This window comes from Aethina tumida, chromosome 3 (genome assembly GCF_024364675.1).
Source record: "Aethina tumida isolate Nest 87 chromosome 3, icAetTumi1.1, whole genome shotgun sequence".
NCBI lineage: Eukaryota > Metazoa > Arthropoda > Insecta > Coleoptera > Nitidulidae > Aethina > Aethina tumida.
In genome coordinates, this window is record NC_065437.1 from 25816440 (window position 1) to 25836814 (window position 20375).

A 20375-nucleotide genomic window follows, 5' to 3' on the forward strand; every position below is an offset into this window, starting at 1 on the left:
TAAATAGCACAACGAATCTTCCATAATTCTTACCTTCCACGGTGCTTGGCGTATAAAATGCCATACAATTCATCACCACAACGTTAATTTTAAGCCAAAAAATCTAAAAAGTTAACGCGTACAATGTCAATCACCAAACGTAAACATGACATATCTGTGTCATGTGTGTACTTGAAGTTTAAGGTTAACTTGCACCATGGGAGACTTAATAAAACTAGATATTCTCGACAATATCTACACTGACAAGGTAAAATAACAATTTGGAAAGAATGTGTTCGAAAATTTCGATCTGTTTTAGTGTAATTTTAACCAAAAACTACTTCCGTTCGCAACAAGTGGGGTTATTCTTGCAACAGTGAAATCTGCGGTTATTTTAAGCCAAGGTGATGATGTAAAAACCGTGTACGACTTAAGTTTGAGTCTTGAGGTATTCCCACCGTTTTCGAATTTGTTTCAAACCTCTCATAAAAATGATCTTGCAGGAAAAACATGAGTATTTGCCAGGTGACACCATAGGAATTATTCCAAAAAATGATGCCATTGAAGTGGAGCAACTGCTGTCTCGTTTAAATGTACTTCATGTAGCCGACTATGAGTGTAACTTATCCATTTCCGAAAAGACTACAAAAAAAAATCCTAGTCTCCCAAAACACATTCCAACTGTTAGAAGTCTGCGAACAATATTTTTAAATGACATAGACTTAAGAAGCCCACCCAAGAAAGTAAAATACATGGTTACAATTACTATAATCATTATATATATATATATATTTTCTATCTTTTAGTTATTTTTAAAAGCTCTATTAAAATATACATCTAATCCAGATGAAATTCAAAGGCTGGAACACTTAACTTCCACAGCAGGCTCAAAGGATTACATTAATTTCATATCAACAGAAGGCAGAACTCTTTTAAAACTGTTGCAAGCATTCCCTTCTTGTAATCCACCAATAGAAATAATTTTGGAACATTCTGTTATGTTACAAGCAAGGCCATACTCAATATCATCCTCACCTTTGGCAGATGATTATCTCCATGTAACGTTTTTTATTGTAGAAAATTCTGATGGATCTAAAGGTGTGTGTACAGGATGGCTGGAAAATCTCATTAATCAAGGTGGTTATAGAAAACTACCCATCTATTTCAGAAAACCAACAGACTTTAGAATCCAGGCAGATCTATCAGTACCAACAATAATGATAGGGACAGGAACAGGTATTTCACCATTTATTGGTTTTCTTCAACATATGGCAATACAAATGCACTCTCAGGGGAACACGTCATATCACAATTGGCTGATACATGGATGTCGTTATGAAAATAAGGATGCATTATATAATTCTGAAATTGCCAGGTTTCTGAAGAGTGGAATACTCACAAAATATTCTCTTTGCACTTCAAGGGATACACATGAGAAATGTTATGTGCAAGACAGCATACTAAAATATGGAGATGAATTTGTGAAATATGTAATAAAAATGGATGCAGTTGTATACATCTGCGGAGAATTTAAAACTGTAATAAAAGATGTTAAAAGTAAAATTCTTGAAGTGCTATGTTCACATGGCAGTTTATCCAAAGATGATGCTGAAAACTATTATAGTAGTCTAGAGAAAAATAAGAGAATTATAATTGATTCTTGGATATAGTTGAATCTATTTATATTCAATAATGTAACATTAAATAAATATGTATAATTATTAATTTGGAAATCATTTTATCTCAAACCCCATAACACACTTATATTTGTAAAATTTTAAAAATGTACAGTTTGTCAGGATGGCGAACTTTGATGATTTAGCTAAACTCTGAATGGATTTGTTTTAATTAAAAGGTCAGAAGGAGTTGTTGATTGACAACAATTATCTAATGAAACATAAATAATTATTTATTTTATATAATAAAGTTTATTTAAAAATTTGTACATATGTACAGAGCAACATTATAATAAACATACATAACTTGTTTACAAATCAAAATATTTGGCATACTGAATTTTCCTATGCTTAGATACATTTTATAAAGCATATAATAATTGTATAAAGTTATAAAAATATTCCATATAAAAAACGGTATAACGGATAGTACAAATGCCACTTATATAACTACCTTATTATAAATTATTAAATTAACAAATGTTTTGTCAGAAATTTTAAATGCAGTCCTGATAATATGTTATTTGGAAAAATACTGACCAACACAGCATTAAACAGATTGAGAATTTGACAAATGATAAACTAAAAATTAAAGTTAATAAAAAAAGGAATGTTTTGCATGGTTCAGTCAATTACAATTTAATAATTAGCCGCTTTGATCATGTAAAATAAAATTTCATTTGTTCAAATTCTGATATAAAATGGTTGCAATGTGTGTTTGATATCCAATTTTAATTTTTATGTAAGATCTTTTTTGCAGCTTTAATAAGTGGTGTTAAAGTGGATAATTCCATTCGATTTTCAGGACTGAGGAACGGATGTTTTAAGGCCTCATCTGCAGTCGCTCTCTTATCCACATCGACTTCCAGGCACATATTGATGAAATGCTTGAGTTGAGGTGAAAGAAATTCTAATCTATTAATCCTCGGCCTACCGATGGAAGTTATAAGGTAGAGCGCCCTAATAGGTAACTCCCTTAAATAGGGCGGTTCACCGTCCACCATCTCGACAATCATGATACCCAAACTCCAAATGTCCACTTTCTTGCCGTACTTCTGTCTGGTAACAACCTCAGGTGCCATCCAATAGGGTGTACCTACCATTGTCTCGCGCAATTCATTGCCACTAACGTTGGCACAAAAACCAAAATCTGTTACTTTTACACTCCCATCCATACTGAGCAGTATATTATCGGACTTTATGTCCCGATGTATCGTTCCCTGACTATGAAGGTAACTGATCGCCTGCAGGACTTCGTAACAAACTGCGGCTATCTGCCCCTCTTTCATGATGGTCTCGGTGACGACATCCGTTAACGGACCACCATCGAGCAACTCCATCACGACCCACAGGTGATCAGTCACCACGAACGCGTCCAGAAAGTTGACTAGATTCTTGTGTTTGAAATTCTTCATGATCTCGATCTCACTGAGCAACAGCTCCTTCTTTTGTTGTCTCAACATGTCAATATCCTTTATTGCCACCATTTGCCCAGTCCGGATATCCGTGGCCGAAAACACGGTACCTTGAGCACCACTTCCCAAGTCATTGGTCTTTTTATAAAAGTCGCAGGGATCTCTTGGGTTACAGATCGCTTTGATTCTTCGCATGTATTCTTCGTCGGTGATTGAAGATTTTCGGCGAACCATAACATCTTTCTCTATTGGGTCGACAACATATGTGCCTCGAACTGCTACTTCAGAATCTTCATATTCAGAAAGGACTGATAAATTTTCTAGAGTTTTCGTCATATTATTGACCGCAGTCGAGTCGGAGTTTTCATATCGTGTAGGGGTGATTGTTTCTCTAAAATCAATTACAAACTGAAATTTAGATGCATAATGATGATTAAGATGTAATGATTACTTGAAATGGGGCATTTCATAACTTGCATAGAAAGTAATAAATTACGTACTAATAATTTTATAACAATTATATCTCTTAATTTCAACAATCTAGTTTAACATTCAAAATACCTAGTTGAACTCTCAGTTCTCTATAAAAAATTGATGATTTTGTGACTTAATTTCTAATATAAATGTATATATTAACTAATAGTTTCATTTAATAAATAAGCCACTAAAGCTACTGCATATCCATTTTATTTTAGAGTAAAAATTTAATTAACTAAATTGTAAGTAAACAAAAATGCAGTCTTTAAAGAAAATAAAATTGTTCAAAAATAACTCAAAAATAGAAATTCCATTGTATAGACAATACTAGAGAAAACAAATAAAGTAGTTGTGATAACAATGATACTGATAAAGAGATGATATTGATATATCATATGTAGTTTTCTGATTTTATATAACTGAAATTTAATTATTAGAATATATTCTCATTGCAATGAAAATTCGGTTTAAATGAAACCTGGATTTTTTTATTATGTAATGAATATTAATTATAAAGAACATATTCTATTTTTAACTTAAAAATAATGTCACTTAACCAAGTTTAAATTACAATTGTTGTAATTAATTGCTACTTAATAATTTACTTATATTTTGCTTATTAAAATGTTTTTCATACAATGAATAATCAATCAGCAATAGTGAAAATATTCATATTTATTGTTTATTAGTAATATAAATATTTTGTTTTAATACCACAAAGTTATCAGTAAAATAACCTTATTTCAATAGTATGGTATTACAAATTTAATTAAAACCTATTAAAATTAACTGGAAAGTATATACTTAGTATGTAACATTCAATATGACAGTGCATTCTAATAACATACCTATTTTGACTATCTTCATTCAAAGAGTCTCTGCTTTTGTGTGCAGCTTTTGAGTGCATATAATTGTCTATTGCCTTTGTTTCCTCATTAATGTCCTTCTCTGTAACAATGGGTTTGAATCCTTGGCCTTCTGCATCCTGTTTCATTCGGTAGTTGTAAAATTGTAGAACCTGCTTCACAACCCTCGGATTGTTTTCCTGTTCAGCCCGACTAATTTGATTTTCAATCTGTTTGATCCATGCTGAAGGCAGTCCTTCGAAGTCACCTTTCTCATTCATTGTAACATGTATATCATGTTTTATGTTTGTTGGTAGTCCTATTACCGCTATTGAACTGCTGATACTCGCATCGTCCTTTTTACTGGGTTTTATCTTCGACCACCAACTCATCTTGATCACTTTGTTAGAACAGTATTGTAGTTGTTAGTTAAACATAACTAAGAAAAATAAAATAAAGAGCTAAATAAAAAAAATAAAATCACACACACCCTAACTAAGTCTAGTTAGTTTTGGTTAATAAGAGCGAAGTTGGCAACAAAAATATAACTAGGTGGTCAGACAATATAACCAAATCACAGAACAGACAGCATATAATCTATCTACAATATTCCTGATTATGATTTTCATAACTGCTGCGCAGTCACTGATTTATTGACATGATTTATTCCAGGCATCAAGAAGAAATGACTAAGTAACCAAAGGTCACCAGATTGATGCAAATAGTTTGTATAAACAGACAAGCACTTTGAATGTGTTATTTTGACGCGGGCTAGTCAAATAAGTCCAGTGAAGTGGCTTTATTCTGATCAAATTTACAAGTTTATTAAGTAAATTTAATTAATTTGTTTATATTAAATATATAATATAGCTTATGGTTATAATTTAAAATTTACGAATCTTAATTAAATATAAAAAAATTAAAATTTAATTCAATTTCATAATATTTAAAATATTTAAGCTTAAATAAATAAAAATAATCATTTAAAATTTAAATTTTATATTAAAGAAAATAAAATATATAGTTTAAATTTATAATAGCTGAAATATAAATTTAATAATTTCTTTAATGTAAATAATAATTTTATAAAAAACTTAAGCATAAAGAAAATTATTTTAAATTTATAATAATAATATATTTGAATATTTGAAATATTAATCTCAAAAAAATAAAAAATACCATTTAAATTTAAATTGTATATTTAATCTTCCCAAATGTCTTTGGTTTTTATTCTCAATTTTTTGTAGCTTGGTTGCACTGAATTTATTTTTTTAGTGGATACTTAATGTCTGAGTGAAGAAAACAATGTTACTAATTATGTTATTTTACTAATTTTGTTAATGATGAAGATGCGGTTGTTTAGAATAGAGCTAAATTTTCATCAAAAAAATACAATAATGGGCATAAAAAATTCTTGATCTCCAATCCTTTTATTTGCGGAGCCATATACATTAATATATTCCTTTAATTTTTAGCCCACATTATATTTCAAGTGTCACATTTATTAAAATCTTGTATGTTTTACATTTTTTGAACAGCACTGAAGCGTCTAGAACACGTTCGAGAGATTCCTGTAATACCGGTAATGTCACTAAAACCAAACTTAGTTCATATGTTACAGATGTCGCCACAAGTAAAAGTGACGTCATGTTATTGATTATAATTTCTATAGTCGGCGAACGCCATTTTGAGTAAAGTGAAAAAGTTTGTATAGTGGTTGAAAATCATTGAAATCCGTGAACATCCGTCCTAAGTTACGTTAAACTTTATTGTTTACTTGTTATTTGTTGTTAACCCATCTGGACGGACCAAGGTATGTACTTATTTTTCATTGAAGACTTTCGCTTTGTAGATTTCGTAATATAATGTTTTCGTTTGGATTGCCGACTGAATGAATAATAAACCGTTATGTCGGATTGTTTTCTCAATTGTTGGCTAGTTTTGGACGGTGTACTTGCCCAAAATCGCAAATAAAGCGAAATAGTGCGTTCTATCATTTGAAAGTCAAGTGTATGTAATTTTGGCAGGTATCTGTCGCCAGACTTCACTCGTAAACTGTTCTGCTTACGTAGTTTATTTTTGCAATTAAACTATTCCTTTAAGTGTTCATTATTGCACGGTTTTGCGAGAAATTTTGTAAGCGAATGCTTCATGGAAACTTGTTTTTGGGATAATACTAATAAAATCTATTGTCTGTGTTTACACTTAACATTAATGTACTCAACACAATAGATAAGAAAGAATAGTGTTAAAATACGGGCAATTATGCTTTCTATATAATATGCATGTTATATTTTGTTGTTTAACAGTTATTTGACATTACTGTATTGTGTGTATAATGAAGGCAAATTATTTTCAGAAAAAAGGTTCGTTCACTGGGTCCTGTAGATCTAAATGGTTGGGCGCAGACAGCATGTCTACTTTGTCAGGGCAAGCCTCCAAGGGGGAGAAAACCAAACCAAAATTTCAATCTTTGGATATAAATAACTTATATAGAGTCAGCAGGGTAAGTGTTTTATATTTATTTATTAAATAGTCATCACCCATATTAAATTTGATTAAAACAGTTTCTCAGAAATATGTATTTGAGTATAATGTGGTGATTCATCGAGCTTGTTGTTTTTGACAAGTATAAATTTCACAAAATCTGTGGTTATGTTGTGATACATAATGTCACTTTTAATTTGACATATTGTTGTAATTCAATGTCATTCATGTTGTTACTGATTGTCCATTAACACAACAATACTACAACATTTCATTGAGGTGATTACTGAGATATTAATTATAGGGATAAACAATGTTTTGAATAGAATTAGGGGGATGAAAACAATTAATATCTTCAACAACATGTTTATTGAAACTTAAAATGTGATACCATAAATGGCACAATTAGTTCTCCATACTTGACACCCATATACATTTAGTTTCATTGTTTATTTTAAATAAATGTTTGTAAATTTCAAATATTTAATATAATATTTTTGAACATATAACTCATTAAAGTCTTTGTCATTGTAATTGTTTAACGAGTATTTAAAACGTTAAAAACATTATATTCCATAATTCATTTTTTTAAGTATTAGAATTAATGAATTTCATTTCCATTTCAATTTTTTTATGTACCACCAAAATGCCAGACGCTAGGAATTATTGATAACTAGCGGGTCTAAAAATAAGTGCCTAATGTAAATATTTAATTCGACATTTAGTTCGAAAGTAAATAGAACGTTCCCTATATTGACACGTGCATATTTTGTAAGGAGTAAACGAGTTTCGTTTGTGAAAAATGAATGAGCGCGTGCGACATTTTTTTAAATCAAACAAAGCGAGACGCACCTCATTATATTTGCTACATTTCATTAATGAAATACACGCTTTGCATCCTTCTATGCAACAATAATAAGCGTGTCTGTTGAAAAGAAAGTAAGGCCTTACCATATTATTATGAAAATTATAATACGTCGGAGTATTAATGATTTACCAACCAGATTTCCTCATTCATACATTATAAATAAAACATTTCCATTATTAATTAACAAATATTTGTTAAAAGTACATTGTTTTCGCTTTGTACAATTTTATGTACAGTGTGTAAAATGTCCTAATTATTATCCGCATTACGGTATTACGTTTACGGTTAAGTGGGCTGTATAAAATGGTAACTCGCAGACAAATCACACTCAGCTGACCAGATAAAAACCATTTCAACGTTTGACATTGAATGAAAATGGAGTGGCACGGTCAAATTCGGTTGTAATTTGCGGTTGCATTAATTATTACTGAGTGATGGCTGCGTCGTTTAGATGTAGTTGACAACGTAGCATGTAACCTTACACACTGAACAAAGAAACTGCACGTTCATCTATGGAACAGTATTAATTAAACATTTTTATATTGTGATTTGATCATGTGACAAAACTAGTAATATCAAGGGATATGCAGACAAATTTAAATAACTGTTAATGTAAAGATTTATTTAAAGTGATTAAACAATTATAACACACGATTTTTATAGGGTGAAAATACAGAAAAAACACAGCAGAAAAGTTCGTCAGTCTACATCAAACATGGCATGCAATCATTGGGAAAAGTGCCGAGTGCACGGCGGGCGCCCGCCAATCTCCCGTCACTGAAGTCGGAGAGCAGCGAGACAGGAGCCGCGGTACCACTTGTCCCGCCCGGCGGTCCGGGATGGGGAAAGCAACAGGAGGGTGGTGGTTCTCAAGGCGGTGCAGCGCCGACGCTCCAGTCGACACCTCAGTCGTCCGGGGGTGCGTCAGCGCCGACGGCAACGGTTGCGGCTGCCGGACAGACGGCGCCCAGCCAACAGGCGCCCGGTCCTGGTACTCAGCAACAGTCGAATTCGAATGCCCCTGCGGCACACCAGAAGCCACCGTCGCTAGTTTCGAGCGGTGTGACGCCTGCAACCGGCGACAAACTGTGGAGTTCGATAACAAGCGGTTCAGGTACTACTACTTTTTTCATTCATTTCGATTTGTATTTTTAATATGCGCGTTCAATTTCAGATCCTGCTCACCCACCGCCCTACCAGAGCGCCCAGTTCCAGCACGAGTTCCCGAGCCTCTCAGGCGGCCCCGAGGGCGCCGCTGGTCAAGGAGGTCGCGTTGGCGGACCCGCATCCGATGGATACGGCGCGGCGCCCGGCGGCCTGAGTTTACGACCCCAAACGGAAGGGTCGTGGACGCAGGGGGGTGCAGGACGTTTTGGACCACCGGACGGGGCCGGTCTACGCGGTGCTGCGGGCGCCTCGGGCCCGATGGCACACCCACCGCAGCTCTCGGGCCCGGGCGGCCCGAATGGCCCTGCCCACGGACAATCCTCTCAGCAACATCACCCACCGTTGCCGCCGCAATTTAGGAGTGTAATGCCGTCGTTTATGTACAAAGGTCGGTTTCTAGTGGTTAATTTCAGAAGTAGCATTATTGGTTAAAAAAAGTCACTAAGTGGTTCACTCTGTTAATTTTTAAATGGAAAAAGAATTAACCTTGGAATCAAGTAAAATCACGTACAACTACATTTTGCCATAAAATTGTATTAACTTATTTTTTGAATGGAAAGGTCTTTTGATACCTTATTTGAAAGGTAAACATGTCCTTCAAATATTATATGAGTAATTTGTGACATCTGAGTTCAACTAGCAAAATTATCTTGTATAAAATAAAAATCTTTCAAATGAGGTATTGATAAAACCACCATTTCCACAAAAAATGTTGATGATGCTTATAAGGTAATATAAACTTCATGGAAAAATTTAGTTAAAGAGATAACTTGAACCGTTCAAAAGTTACCAGGGAGGACTCTACAATCACGCTATATAAGAAACATTTATCATCATACTAGATTCTAATTCTTAATCCATTGTACCATTTTAGATTTTGTTGGCACAGGTAGCTTTGCGTCCACTGGCTCTTCCGGAATATCTCACACGTCGCACAATCCAGCCGCTCCCTCGTCGATCAACGGCCGGGGTGGTATGGGTGGCGAACGTGGTGGTAATAGACCACATCCGGAATCGTCAAGACAAGCACCACCCCGCCTCAATGACAATCTCGAAGAACTGACTCCCCGACCCATTATCAAAGAGGAGGAATTGAGTAGGATGGTCGAGATTAGTAATGACATGGGTTGGGCCATTCAGGACGAGGTCGACTATAACAAGACGTTGGCGTTCAGCGACGATGAATGCGACAACAGCAACAAAACTGCATCAAGCCGAAGTGGTGAAAACAGGGACTCCAGGGAAAGGGACAACGTGTAAGTGACTTATTATTACTTTGAAACTTTGTGCGATAAATAATTGGTCATATAGTGAATCTAGGGACAAACTGCAATCGACAACGCACGTTCGAGAGCACCCCAGGGACCGCGACCGTGACAGGGATCGTGATCGCGATCATAGAGATCTGGAACGCAGCGACAGCCACTCGAGCGACGGAACCCAGCGCAACTGGAACACCGGTAGTTCCGGTGGAGGCGCGCGGTCCATGAATTCGCGTGGTCGCTCCTCCGAGGAAGATGACATTCGTTTACAGCGACGCACCCAGCAGGAGGTCGAACTTGCTGTGCAAAGGGCCAAACAACGAAAGGAGGAGGAGGAAAAGCGATTCAATGAGGCGACTAAACAAGGGGCTGCCAAGAAGTTAATGGAACTTGAAGAGAAAATACAGAAAAGGGACAGGTATGTTACTAGGAAAAGTAGTTCACATTACTTGTGTTTATTTTCACACTTAACCCCACTATATTTTCAATACAATTGTAAGTTGATATATAGGTTCCATAATTGCATCATTCAAGACATATAATTAATTGATTGTAGATAAAATATTTTAAATACAATTATTTACAGAGTCAATGAGACATCTGGAACCATTAATCCAGCCAATGTGCCTGCAAAAGGGATAAACCACACGCCCATACCGCTGCCCGAATTCCAGAAGGATAAGGAAAGATCCGACCGTAACGAACGGGATGGCAGAGACAATCGTTCAGGCACTCCTAACGATACCTCCAACCACGATGATTCGAAACGCAACGACAGCGGCAATAATTTCAGACATCTAACCCAAATTGAAGGCAAGAATTTCCCACGCAAAACAGCTAGCGGTGGCGGCAAACAGTCGGATCGCGACAACAGGGATCGGGAACGTGGTGACGGACGGTCCCAGAACGGACAGTTTTCCCGTCACTTCCAGAATGATCTGCCTCCACGTTTCTTGAAGAACCAACAGAGAAACAACAGTCAGAACAATTTACAGCAAGCAGGCATGCAGCAACCTGCACAACACTTTGGACAATGGAGCGCACCTCAGGGTGGCGGAGTTGCACCACCCAATGCCGCCAAGTCCTCGCCTGGCATTAACAGGAATGCCAGGGATAGCCCCGATAGGACTAGAGACGAAGATGATAGGAGGTAATTTCTTAACCAATTTGATTACTCACTACATTTATATATTTTGTTGACTCGTGTTATTAAATAAATAATTTTCTTTACAGGGATTATAAGCGTCAGGGTTCGGACGATAGTTATCGTGGTAGCCACATGCATTTACAACATGACCCATCACCTAAACAATTGCCAACCCAAGATAGTCATGGTCGTTACGGCGATGATTGTTCACAAGAATCCCGACATCACGGCTACGACTACGGACGTAGAGATCAACAACAAGACGACAAGTGGTTGCCCAAAGATAAAGAACGGTCAGACAAGAAATTAGATGGGTACGGGGGTGGCGACCACGGTTCCAGAGATGATTGGCACGATAGAAAGGATAAACGTGACGATAAACCACAAGATAGGTACGATAGGCCTCAGAGACCGGACAGTCGTGACTCCCGTTCGACGAGAGATTCTCGCCATTCTAGAGACTCTGAGCCACGCGACTATATGAGTCAGTGGGCGTCCGAGCCCGCATATGAATCGTATGAAGATAAAAAGAAAGAACAACAGCATGCGTTGCGGGATGATCGTCGAACAGTTCCGGGACCAATTACCAAGGATAGAATCGAAGCCGACGACATGCGAAACGAAAAACGATCGTTAACACAGCTTAAACGTGGACAGAACTTGGATAAAAGGGATGGCGTTAAAAGAGACGATAAAGTGCATGAGGTGGATGAACTGAAGAAAGCCAACAGTGCACTGATAAGCGATACGGGTGGCAATGATTGGGCTGAATGTTTACCACCTATTGAGGACTCGAATGACGCCAAGTTCTCCGATGACAAGTCAAACAAGACGTCGTCGAGTACTGACCTTCACAAGAACGACAAGCATTTTGGTGGTGAACTGAAAAAGTCTGACAGTTTGGAGCACAAAGATGGTGGAAGAATGCGTGGTGGCCGTGGGTCTCAGAACAAAAGCGGAAGCGCAGGTGGATGGGGTAACTCCAGCGAGTACCATCGATCATCCGGTGGTGCTTGGAATAAAAGAGCTGGTCGAGGTGGTGGACGTAGCGGTGGAAGGCCTTCGTCTCAGGTGAGCGGTGACTTCCACGGCACTGATTCAGAAGGTTCCATCGAAGACCACCACTCTGACAAGGGAAAGAAACAGGAGAAGGATGAGAAAAATCGCGAATCAAAAGAAATCTCAAAACATCAAGAGAAAACTCATGATGGACAACGTAAATCGGAAGGCGGCAAATATGACAAGCATTATGTTCCACGAGGTGAACCATCCAGAATAGGCAGGGGTGGTGCCAGTTTCGGCAGCCGCAATAGTCGCATGGGCGGACTGAGTAAGAAAATAGACGGTTACGGACCTCCACCTAAAAGTCCATTCGGGCATCACGACGATAGGGACAAGAAAGCGTCCAGTGATGAAGCGTCAGTGGATCCTCTCGCAACCGAGGATAAAACCAAGTTGAATCAGCAGGCCCTTTCTGCGGGAATGGGTATTGCACCTGGGGGCAGCAAGAAGGACCACGATGAAAAGAATCGGTCGAGAAAGGATAATAGACGTGGCAAGTCTAGAAGCAAAAACGATGGCTTGAAAAAGGATGATGATGTATACGACACCAATTCGGAACTTTCGGACGAAAAAGACGGAAAGTTGTCTTCAAAAAAATCTGGTGGTAGTAGCAATAAGTCTCAATCGACATCCAGAGGATCCTCATCAAATCCGAGCAGAAGCGATAGTAGGCGAAATCCTCCTCCACGAATGGGAGGCTCTGACAAGAGATACGCAGATGGTCAAAACTCAGTTCCACGTCAAAACTCGAATAGCTCACTAAAGAGTAAAAAAGAAGACAAGAACGAACAGAACGTGCTTTGCAATGCTATCGCAGATATTTCCCTGAAAAACCGTGAAGCTGATGGTGAGGATAAAGATGAAAGGTCATCTATTAACGGTGATTCAGAAGGTTTCCAAGAAGTAAAAAGCAAAAAGACGGTAAAAGATAAGCAAAAAGCAGATGAGAAATCAGGAACCAAGGGTGCAAAGAATGATAAAGATAAGGATAGTAATGTTGGCAGTAACTCCGTTGGTGGCCGAAACGATAGAGGCGTAGAAAGGAAGAAGACACAACAATTAACACCTCAACAAATTCAAAACATTCCGTCTTTGATGGCTACACCGGTTAATCCGCCACAGTCCTTGCCGAAGAACAACTTTGAGAGGCCGCGGCAACAGAAACTGGCTCCCAGATTTGCCAAGCAAAAACTTCAAAAAGCTCAAATGCAACAGCAGCAACATTCGGTAAGAAATTGTTTACGAATTAATTGTTAATTGATACTATTAATTTTTTTTCTTTAATTACAGCATCACCTTCAAGATGTAAATGACATGAACAAAGTGAATCAGAACATCAATGTATATAACATGAAAGATGCTAATGTAGTATCTGCTACAGTTTCAGCATGGGACAAACCATTAGGTTCTCAAATGCGTGGCATTGATCACGATGCTATGATGGGTGTGACTATGGATAATTGCAAAGGGATGGAACCTGGACAGGTGCCTCAACAAGGTGCCAATCCCAATGCTGCAGATAAGGTACTTTTAATTTTCATTGTTTTGTAACGGGTAAAGCTTTAAATGTCAATTCTCGATAAAGTGAAGTTAACATTAATGTGTTAGTAGTGACTTTTAATCTACTACATTTTATAATTAACCTCTCACTTTGCAGATGATGGCTAAATCTCAAATGCAACAGGATAAAACGCTATTGGACGGAACAACTGCCCCTGTTCAAACGATAATTTTCGAAAACACCAACTTTAAATCTTCGGCTGCTCCGGGCAGTCGAAATGCCGCACGGTCATCCGGTGCCGATAAAGCCCGGGGCGGCAAAATGGATGATGGCCCTTTAGACGGCGGTAACACTGTGATGTCCAACTTTAACAAACCTCTTACTGAACTTATTGGCAAAGATAAGTCGGACTCCATACAGCTGCCTATTTCGTTTAAGGTGCGTGTTCCTGTCTGAGGTGTTTAAAAACATTTATTTTGTATTTAGATCAATTTAAACTGTTGCTTAATTACTATTATTTTGTTACAGGAGGACAATGGTGACATGAAATTGGATTTCTTCGACTCGGAACTCAGTTTGACTGATGAAAAGTCATCCGCCAAAATGATTATGTCTTCTAAAACGATACACACAAGCGGAGCAACTCCAACAGCGAACAGCGCCATGTGCACTGCCGATTCGTTAAACATTAAAATTGCTTCCGTTAAAAAGGTAAAATAGTCCAGTAATTGTTGAAACTGAAACATGACCTTAAATTAAATTCCAGGTGTGGGAAACGCCATCAGCTGAACACGGTGTCGTACAGGACGATACGAGCTCGTCCAATTTTTCCAACGCTTTCGTCCCGGACGCTCAGATAGACCCCAATGTGTTCAATAAGTCAGGGGACGGCGGAGACGATGGCCACGAGGCTTACAACCAATCACCAAACCAGTCGGCGCAATCGACTACCACAAATGTATGTAAGGTAAGTCTCAGATAGTGGAAAGAATATAAAGACCCTGATCCCTCCTAAATTCATGTTTATCATTTTACATTTATTTTAGTTTTCTTTTTTTTTTAATTTCATGTTTAATTTTACAGAATCTTTTAGTTCAACTTCTAATTTTGATTAAATGTTGGGTCTATTTTCTGTTTCATACAATTAATTGGACTTCTTTCATTTTACTTCACTTATCTTTCATAAATTTTCTACGCCACCATTAGCATTTTTGTACCTACTTGTTGCAGGTAAAACCGACACAGCAAGTGTCTGGCACAGGAAACCAAACTGTGTTGAATTCGACATCGCACCAACAGCATTCTGCCATGGTGGCGCAGAGCCTTATGGGCAATCCACTGTCGCCACCACCTATGCCTCATGTGCCCGGCGCAGGCGTCGGTCTTGGACAACCACAACCTTACAGTGCTAATCAACACCTTGGTTATCAAGTAATAAATACCCATTTACCATCATTAATTGTGATTACTAAACTTTTTGAATTTGTTTCAGGCTGGACTTGGTGGTAACACGCAATACGGCATGTCAGCAATTCCTTCGCCACCCACAGTGCCAACGGTTCTGTACAACTCGACGCAGCCACTTCAGCCCGCCAACGCCGCCGGTCTCTACAGCACCTTCCAGATGGAACAAGCGGCGGCCAGCGTGCTAGGTGGCCAACGGAGCTCTCAATACTCCCAATATCCTCCCTTTGGCATAGGTCAGACACCTTCCAGTCCTTACTCCACACAATCGGTGTATTTGCCACCGGCGCCACACCCACCTCCACCAACACAGGCTCCGCCACCGGAGCTATATCAGAACTTCAGGCTGGGAACGGGACCTTTCGGTCAGAACCAGCAGCTAAATAATCCCAGCACGGTGCTCATATCATCCACATCCAATACGTTGATGAGCGCGTCTGTCAAGCCCAGTTCGCAGCAGATCAGCGCAATTGGTGAGTCTTCTCGTTGTGAATATTAAAGGACACGTATTAATTGGGAGCATTCTTGATTTCTAGGCACGAAAGCTGGAGGTGTGGGTCAAGCGTACGGTCAACAGTCGCAACAAGGCCAACAGATGTACATGTACGATCCCGGATTGCAGCACAACTATATATCAAATTTGCAACGCGGTCCTCCCGCGGGCCCAGTCCAAAGTAACGTGGTGCCGGCACTCCAGCCATCGTCTTCGTACTACTCGGGATCGACAGGTATCAAAACACCTTTTCATTCCTCATGGAATTATTAAAATACACTAATTTTTTCGATTATTAAGCTTTTGGGGTTTACTAGGCGCCTCGAGTTCCCGATCCAGTGTAGCCCACGTCCCAAGTCCAGTTCCTTGAACCGTCCAGGTTTACTGTTTCAATATGCCACACTACCGTTGTGTTATGAACAGTGAGTCTTGACTTAGAAGAACCACTTTCCCTCCTTTTATATCCTTCTTTATTTGTCCCATTGACGAGTCGAGATTTTATTTATTGCTCTCTAGTTTTTAATGTGACCCGATTTTAGTTTTACACACAAACTCACGCGATTCTACACTTTCTGCTGCTTTGGTGTGGTGACTATTTATGTAGAGATGTGTTGATTAGCTATTAAGTGCGATTATTTTGATGTTGAGTTTTTGTCTTAATGTCGTTGGCACCCGAAAAATAATCGTTTAATTATAAGAGGAAACATTTCAAAACTTTTTATTTATTATATATATTTATTTTGAATCGGTTTCTCAAGTAATGTTGTCAATGACAATGCAAAATAAATTGTGTGCATTATTACTTGACATTATTTAATGAGGAGACCGTTATTTATTGATTGAAAGCAAGACTTATTGATTATTTTTTGGATACTACCGGCGTAATTGTACCGTATTTAGTTATAGCACGAAAAGTATTTCAGTGACTATTATTTATAATTATTTAGAGATCTAATACACAATGATTTTGTACCCAGTTGTTGTGTATATTCGGAATATTGCTGTGAAAGTATGATTTTGTAATGTAGATAGTTTTATCAAATTTATTAATCCTTTAACTAATTATTCAGTATATACAATAAATTATTCATTTTAATAATATTTATAACAGAGCAAACACTATTTATTGAATTTATTGATGCCAATAGAGCTTTATACAATTTTCCACTCAAAATCATGCCATTTAGTTCATTGTAGATAATATCAATTAATTTTAATCCCTTATTTATGCAATGCATTGTAGATAGATTTTGTGAAATAATAAATTTCTATTTTCTAATTTTGTGTATTTTTTTGCATGGTGTATTGTTTGTCCGTCAAATGCAAAGTCAAGACACAAAAAGTAAAGTAGTATAGAACATTTAGAACTAACAATGTGGTAGACAAAATTAGAAAAGAACACTCAATCTACTTTGTGGAGTGAGTTTGTAGCAGCTGCTTGAGCATATTGTATAGTTTTGTGCAGTAATAAACTATGGTCAAGTCTTTTGGTAAGTCCTTTTGTAGTTAAAAATGCTTTGTTTTTTTTTTGTGTTATACTTGAAGTATTCAAAAAATGGGTTAAATTGAAATCTACTAAACTTGAGCTTATCAAATTAATGAAAAAATATAAAACATTTTAAATTATTCCATTATTAATTTAAATTTAATTTTATTATTCCCGAGTTTTTTATTTTAATTACACCGCTTGCAGGTTTGTACCAATTAAATATTCTCTGATTAAAATTACGATCTTCCATTATGTGCCGATCAATTAAACCAAGGATACTTCACGTCTCAAAATCCAATGATCGCATTAAATTAATAACCTGTGTTATGTTACATTTCAGGAGGACAGGGTTTCTTCCAGCAACCGGGCAACTCTGCCATGACCGGGGCACAACTGCAACAACACCAGGCGGCCGCGGGTTACGGTTTGCAGGGATTCGCAGCGGCCGCCGTGGCCGCTGCTTCCCACAGCCAGTCGCACAACAGCGTCAGCTTCAATTCCCAATTTCTGTCGACTCCGATGCAAATGGCGGCGGCGATCTCCCAGCAGTACAGGTCTACATATATAAAGGCGGCCGCTGGTCAACCCATGGGCGACCAGTCGGGTGCCGGAGGCGGAAGGCCGCAACAGCTTAAGAGTCCTGCCGGACAGGACGGTCTCTCCTCAGTGTTTTCGGGTGAGTGATGGTTTGAGATTATTATACGGTTTTATGTTACTGTATTTTGTTTTATAGGTTCCCAAATTCCGTCGCCGAAGTCACGACAGAATTCAAAGCATCCGCCTCCACAGTCGAGTCCCACTGCCCAAACAAAACTGTTCTACGGAAACATGGGCGGCAATCAACAGAGCAATGTAAGTAGCCACTACAACACAATTCCCAAGTAATCGAATGTACTTTCGTAAGCACGATATTCATAGTATATCAGGAGTAATTCTCCAATAACATTCGTTGAAAAATCTTCTTTTTATTTCGAGGTTGGTGAAGGATAACTCTCGGCGTTACGGAGTTGCGTGTTGGGTTATGCGTGTTATTACGTATTTGTGATCTGTCTTTTATATACATTAATTCTGATGCGGTTTGTTGTTTGTTCTCTGTGCGGTAGGTGCAAAGGTACCCGACACCGATCCAAAGGCCGCCGGTAAATTTCCAGCAAAACATGGGTTCAGTCCAAAACAACGTGAACCAGAAACACCGGTCAAGCAATGTGGGAAATAAAGCTCCCAATCGGCAGTTTTACGGCGGCCAAAGTAAGTTCCCCTGCTTTTTACACAGTGTGCTTTCTTTCACCCACTTTCTGGTCTCCCTATTCCTATACAATTTGTAAAAGTCTTGCTTGTCCACCTCAGCTATTCCAAACTGCATGGAATAATCGAATTGCATGGTCGTAAGTCGTAGTACGTTTACCGGAATTGATTCCAAACCTGTATAACTTGGTAATTAAGTCTGTTTCTATCTCTATTTTTGTGGTTACTGTTTAGGGACATATTAATCCACAGTTGAATACTGAAAATTTCCCTGCTGCCTGTTTTTATTGTTGGATTTTCAATTCCGAACATTTCCACTTGTCATAAAATTTCTAGGGAATGGACATTAACTAAGATAATTGACAATTAGTACATTATCATACAAGGGTTGAAAGCTTAAATTCCAGCCAAGCTCACTTGCCAAGGCTGCAGAACTGAGTGAGACAGGAATTGCTTTCTGCGCCACGTTGTATATACCTACATTATTTTAATAAAACAGTTTAAGTAGTTGTTTAAGTGTAAGTAGACCTATTATTAACACAAAAATTAGGGTAGTGGTACCAACAGTGTTTTCCAGGAGGGTTCATGTGCTTGAAAAAAATGACTTATTATTTTTTGAACAAAATTGCAAAGTATTTTTCTTTCTTTTCCAGACAATGCACTATCCTCGCAAAACGAAAAAGTGGACGAATCGAAACTAAATGACAGCGGCAATGGTGGAGTAAACACGAGCTCGTCGGCGTCCGCCCAAGCAGCTACGACCGGCCCCAAAACTTCGGTGGTGAACAACACGGACGGCCTCGGTAAAGAGGGCACTGGAGCCGCCTCTGCGGCCAGCATGAAAGAGGAGGCTTCCGCGCTTAAAGATTAGTGTTCCGTTCATCCCGCGTTACTGATCCATTTACCGTTGCCGTTAAATACAATGCAATTATCAAAAACCACATAAATTAAGGTTACAAAGAAACGTGTTTAAAAGTAATTGAATTCATTTTTCTGAATTATTTATAAATATCATTTTTAAACTTTAAAGGTGATATTTATTTGGAACTATTAGTATGCAGTTTTTAGTTACATACACAAATAACTGAATAATTTCTGGATTTCTCATCGGACGGATGTTCACCATATTTCAGAAGTTTATATTAGGATTCCTCCGCTAATTGTAATTATAATTGTACGTATACTCAATGTGTTTTCTAACCTTACCCTAGAATCATAAACTTTATGATGGGGTTTAAAGCAAGTTTTTAAACTCTTCAATGATTTAATATATTTGATAGCCTACGGTGTAAGGCTTTAATTCTGTAGAGATTGTGTGGATGCTTCTATGCCTTCAATTTTGTACTATTGTATTTTCTATAACTGCACAATCTCATTCTTGAGTATATATATTTCAAAATATATATACCTATCATATAGCTGAGTTTTTAGCGATCTGTGTTAGGGAATGTAGTAGCAAGAGAATTCTAAATGTGAGAGTGAAAGTGGTTAAAAAATAGACTATTAATTTTTTATTCGATACAGAACTTTTAACAAGTGAAAACATTTCAGGATCATTGTAGTTCTTGACAGAAAGGACTTTTGTATTAAAAAGTGTATAGGGCGGTTTCTACTGTGTTTCGTTGGTATACAAAAAGACTTGGAAATTTGCTGTTATGTTTTATTTACTTACTGCAAATTTATCTCGGAAATTATATATCTTTAAATTAAGATATTAAAAACATCCAATAGTATAAATTTGTTTTATTAAATCCCCATTCAGTGTTGCTTAGGTCTTAATTAAATAAAATAAAATCAT

The 20375-nt window shown here is 37.6% G+C and overlaps 3 protein-coding genes across 8 annotated transcripts; 2 read left to right on the plus strand and 1 right to left on the minus strand.

Annotated features, from left to right (window-relative positions):
• Positions 1-57: 57 nt before the first annotated feature.
• On the plus strand, positions 58-1704 carry LOC109594433 (methionine synthase reductase). Of its 2 annotated transcripts, XM_020009649.2 has the most exons (5): positions 58-247; positions 299-427; positions 483-722; positions 786-1215; positions 1272-1459. In XM_020009649.2, the coding sequence occupies exons 1-5, from the start codon at positions 197-199 to the stop codon at positions 1316-1318; spliced, it is 897 nt and encodes a 298-aa protein (XP_019865208.2). In that variant the 5' UTR covers positions 58-196; the 3' UTR covers positions 1319-1459. The 2 variants fall into 2 exon arrangements, with proteins under 2 accessions (XP_019865208.2, XP_019865207.2); XM_020009648.2 differs by having other exon boundaries at positions 63-247; positions 786-1704.
• Positions 1705-1875: 171 nt separating this feature from the next.
• On the minus strand, positions 1876-5011 carry LOC109594393 (serine/threonine-protein kinase PAK 2). The gene is made up of 2 exons (XM_020009617.2): positions 4396-5011; positions 1876-3461 (listed from the first exon to the last, which is right to left on the minus strand). Exons 1-2 carry the CDS (start codon positions 4782-4784, stop codon positions 2387-2389), a joined length of 1464 nt encoding a protein of 487 aa, XP_019865176.2. The 5' UTR covers positions 4785-5011; the 3' UTR covers positions 1876-2386.
• Positions 5012-6049: 1038 nt separating this feature from the next.
• Positions 6050-20314, plus strand: LOC109594425 (protein split ends). 5 transcript variants are annotated; one of them, XM_020009641.2, is made up of 19 exons: positions 6050-6205; positions 6752-6898; positions 8411-8861; positions 8922-9302; positions 9789-10170; positions 10226-10594; positions 10763-11326; positions 11410-13612; positions 13676-13909; positions 14043-14324; positions 14415-14597; positions 14653-14853; positions 15117-15317; positions 15379-15823; positions 15887-16078; positions 17673-18008; positions 18066-18184; positions 18436-18580; positions 19231-20314. In XM_020009641.2, the coding sequence occupies exons 2-19, from the start codon at positions 6806-6808 to the stop codon at positions 19446-19448; spliced, it is 6999 nt and encodes a 2332-aa protein (XP_019865200.2). In that variant the 5' UTR covers positions 6050-6205; positions 6752-6805; the 3' UTR covers positions 19449-20314. The 5 variants fall into 5 exon arrangements, with proteins under 5 accessions (XP_019865200.2, XP_049821244.1, XP_049821245.1 ...); XM_049965287.1 differs by having other exon boundaries at positions 14653-14844; XM_049965288.1 differs by having other exon boundaries at positions 9804-10170.
• The last annotated feature ends 61 nt before the right edge of the window (positions 20315-20375 follow it).

Bases quoted from the DNA above. Each gene is read 5' to 3' on its own strand.
- LOC109594433 (XM_020009648.2), top strand. From the start codon at position 197: ATGGGAGACTTAATAAAACTAGATATTCTCGACAATATCTACACTGAC. The intron at 248-298 runs GTAAAATAACAA...GATCTGTTTTAG, and splicing joins ACAATATCTACACTGACAAG to TGTAATTTTAACCAAAAACT. The intron at 723-785 runs GTAAAATACATG...TCTATCTTTTAG, and splicing joins TAAGAAGCCCACCCAAGAAA to TTATTTTTAAAAGCTCTATT.
- LOC109594393 (XM_020009617.2), bottom strand. From the start codon at position 4,784: ATGAGTTGGTGGTCGAAGATAAAACCCAGTAAAAAGGACGATGCGAGT. The intron at 3,462-4,395 runs GTATGTTATTAG...AATTGATTTTAG, and splicing joins AATGAAGATAGTCAAAATAG to AGAAACAATCACCCCTACAC.
- LOC109594425 (XM_020009641.2), top strand. From the start codon at position 6,806: ATGTCTACTTTGTCAGGGCAAGCCTCCAAGGGGGAGAAAACCAAACCA. The intron at 6,899-8,410 runs GTAAGTGTTTTA...CGATTTTTATAG, and splicing joins ACTTATATAGAGTCAGCAGG to GGTGAAAATACAGAAAAAAC. The intron at 15,824-15,886 runs GTGAGTCTTCTC...CTTGATTTCTAG, and splicing joins GCAGCAGATCAGCGCAATTG to GCACGAAAGCTGGAGGTGTG.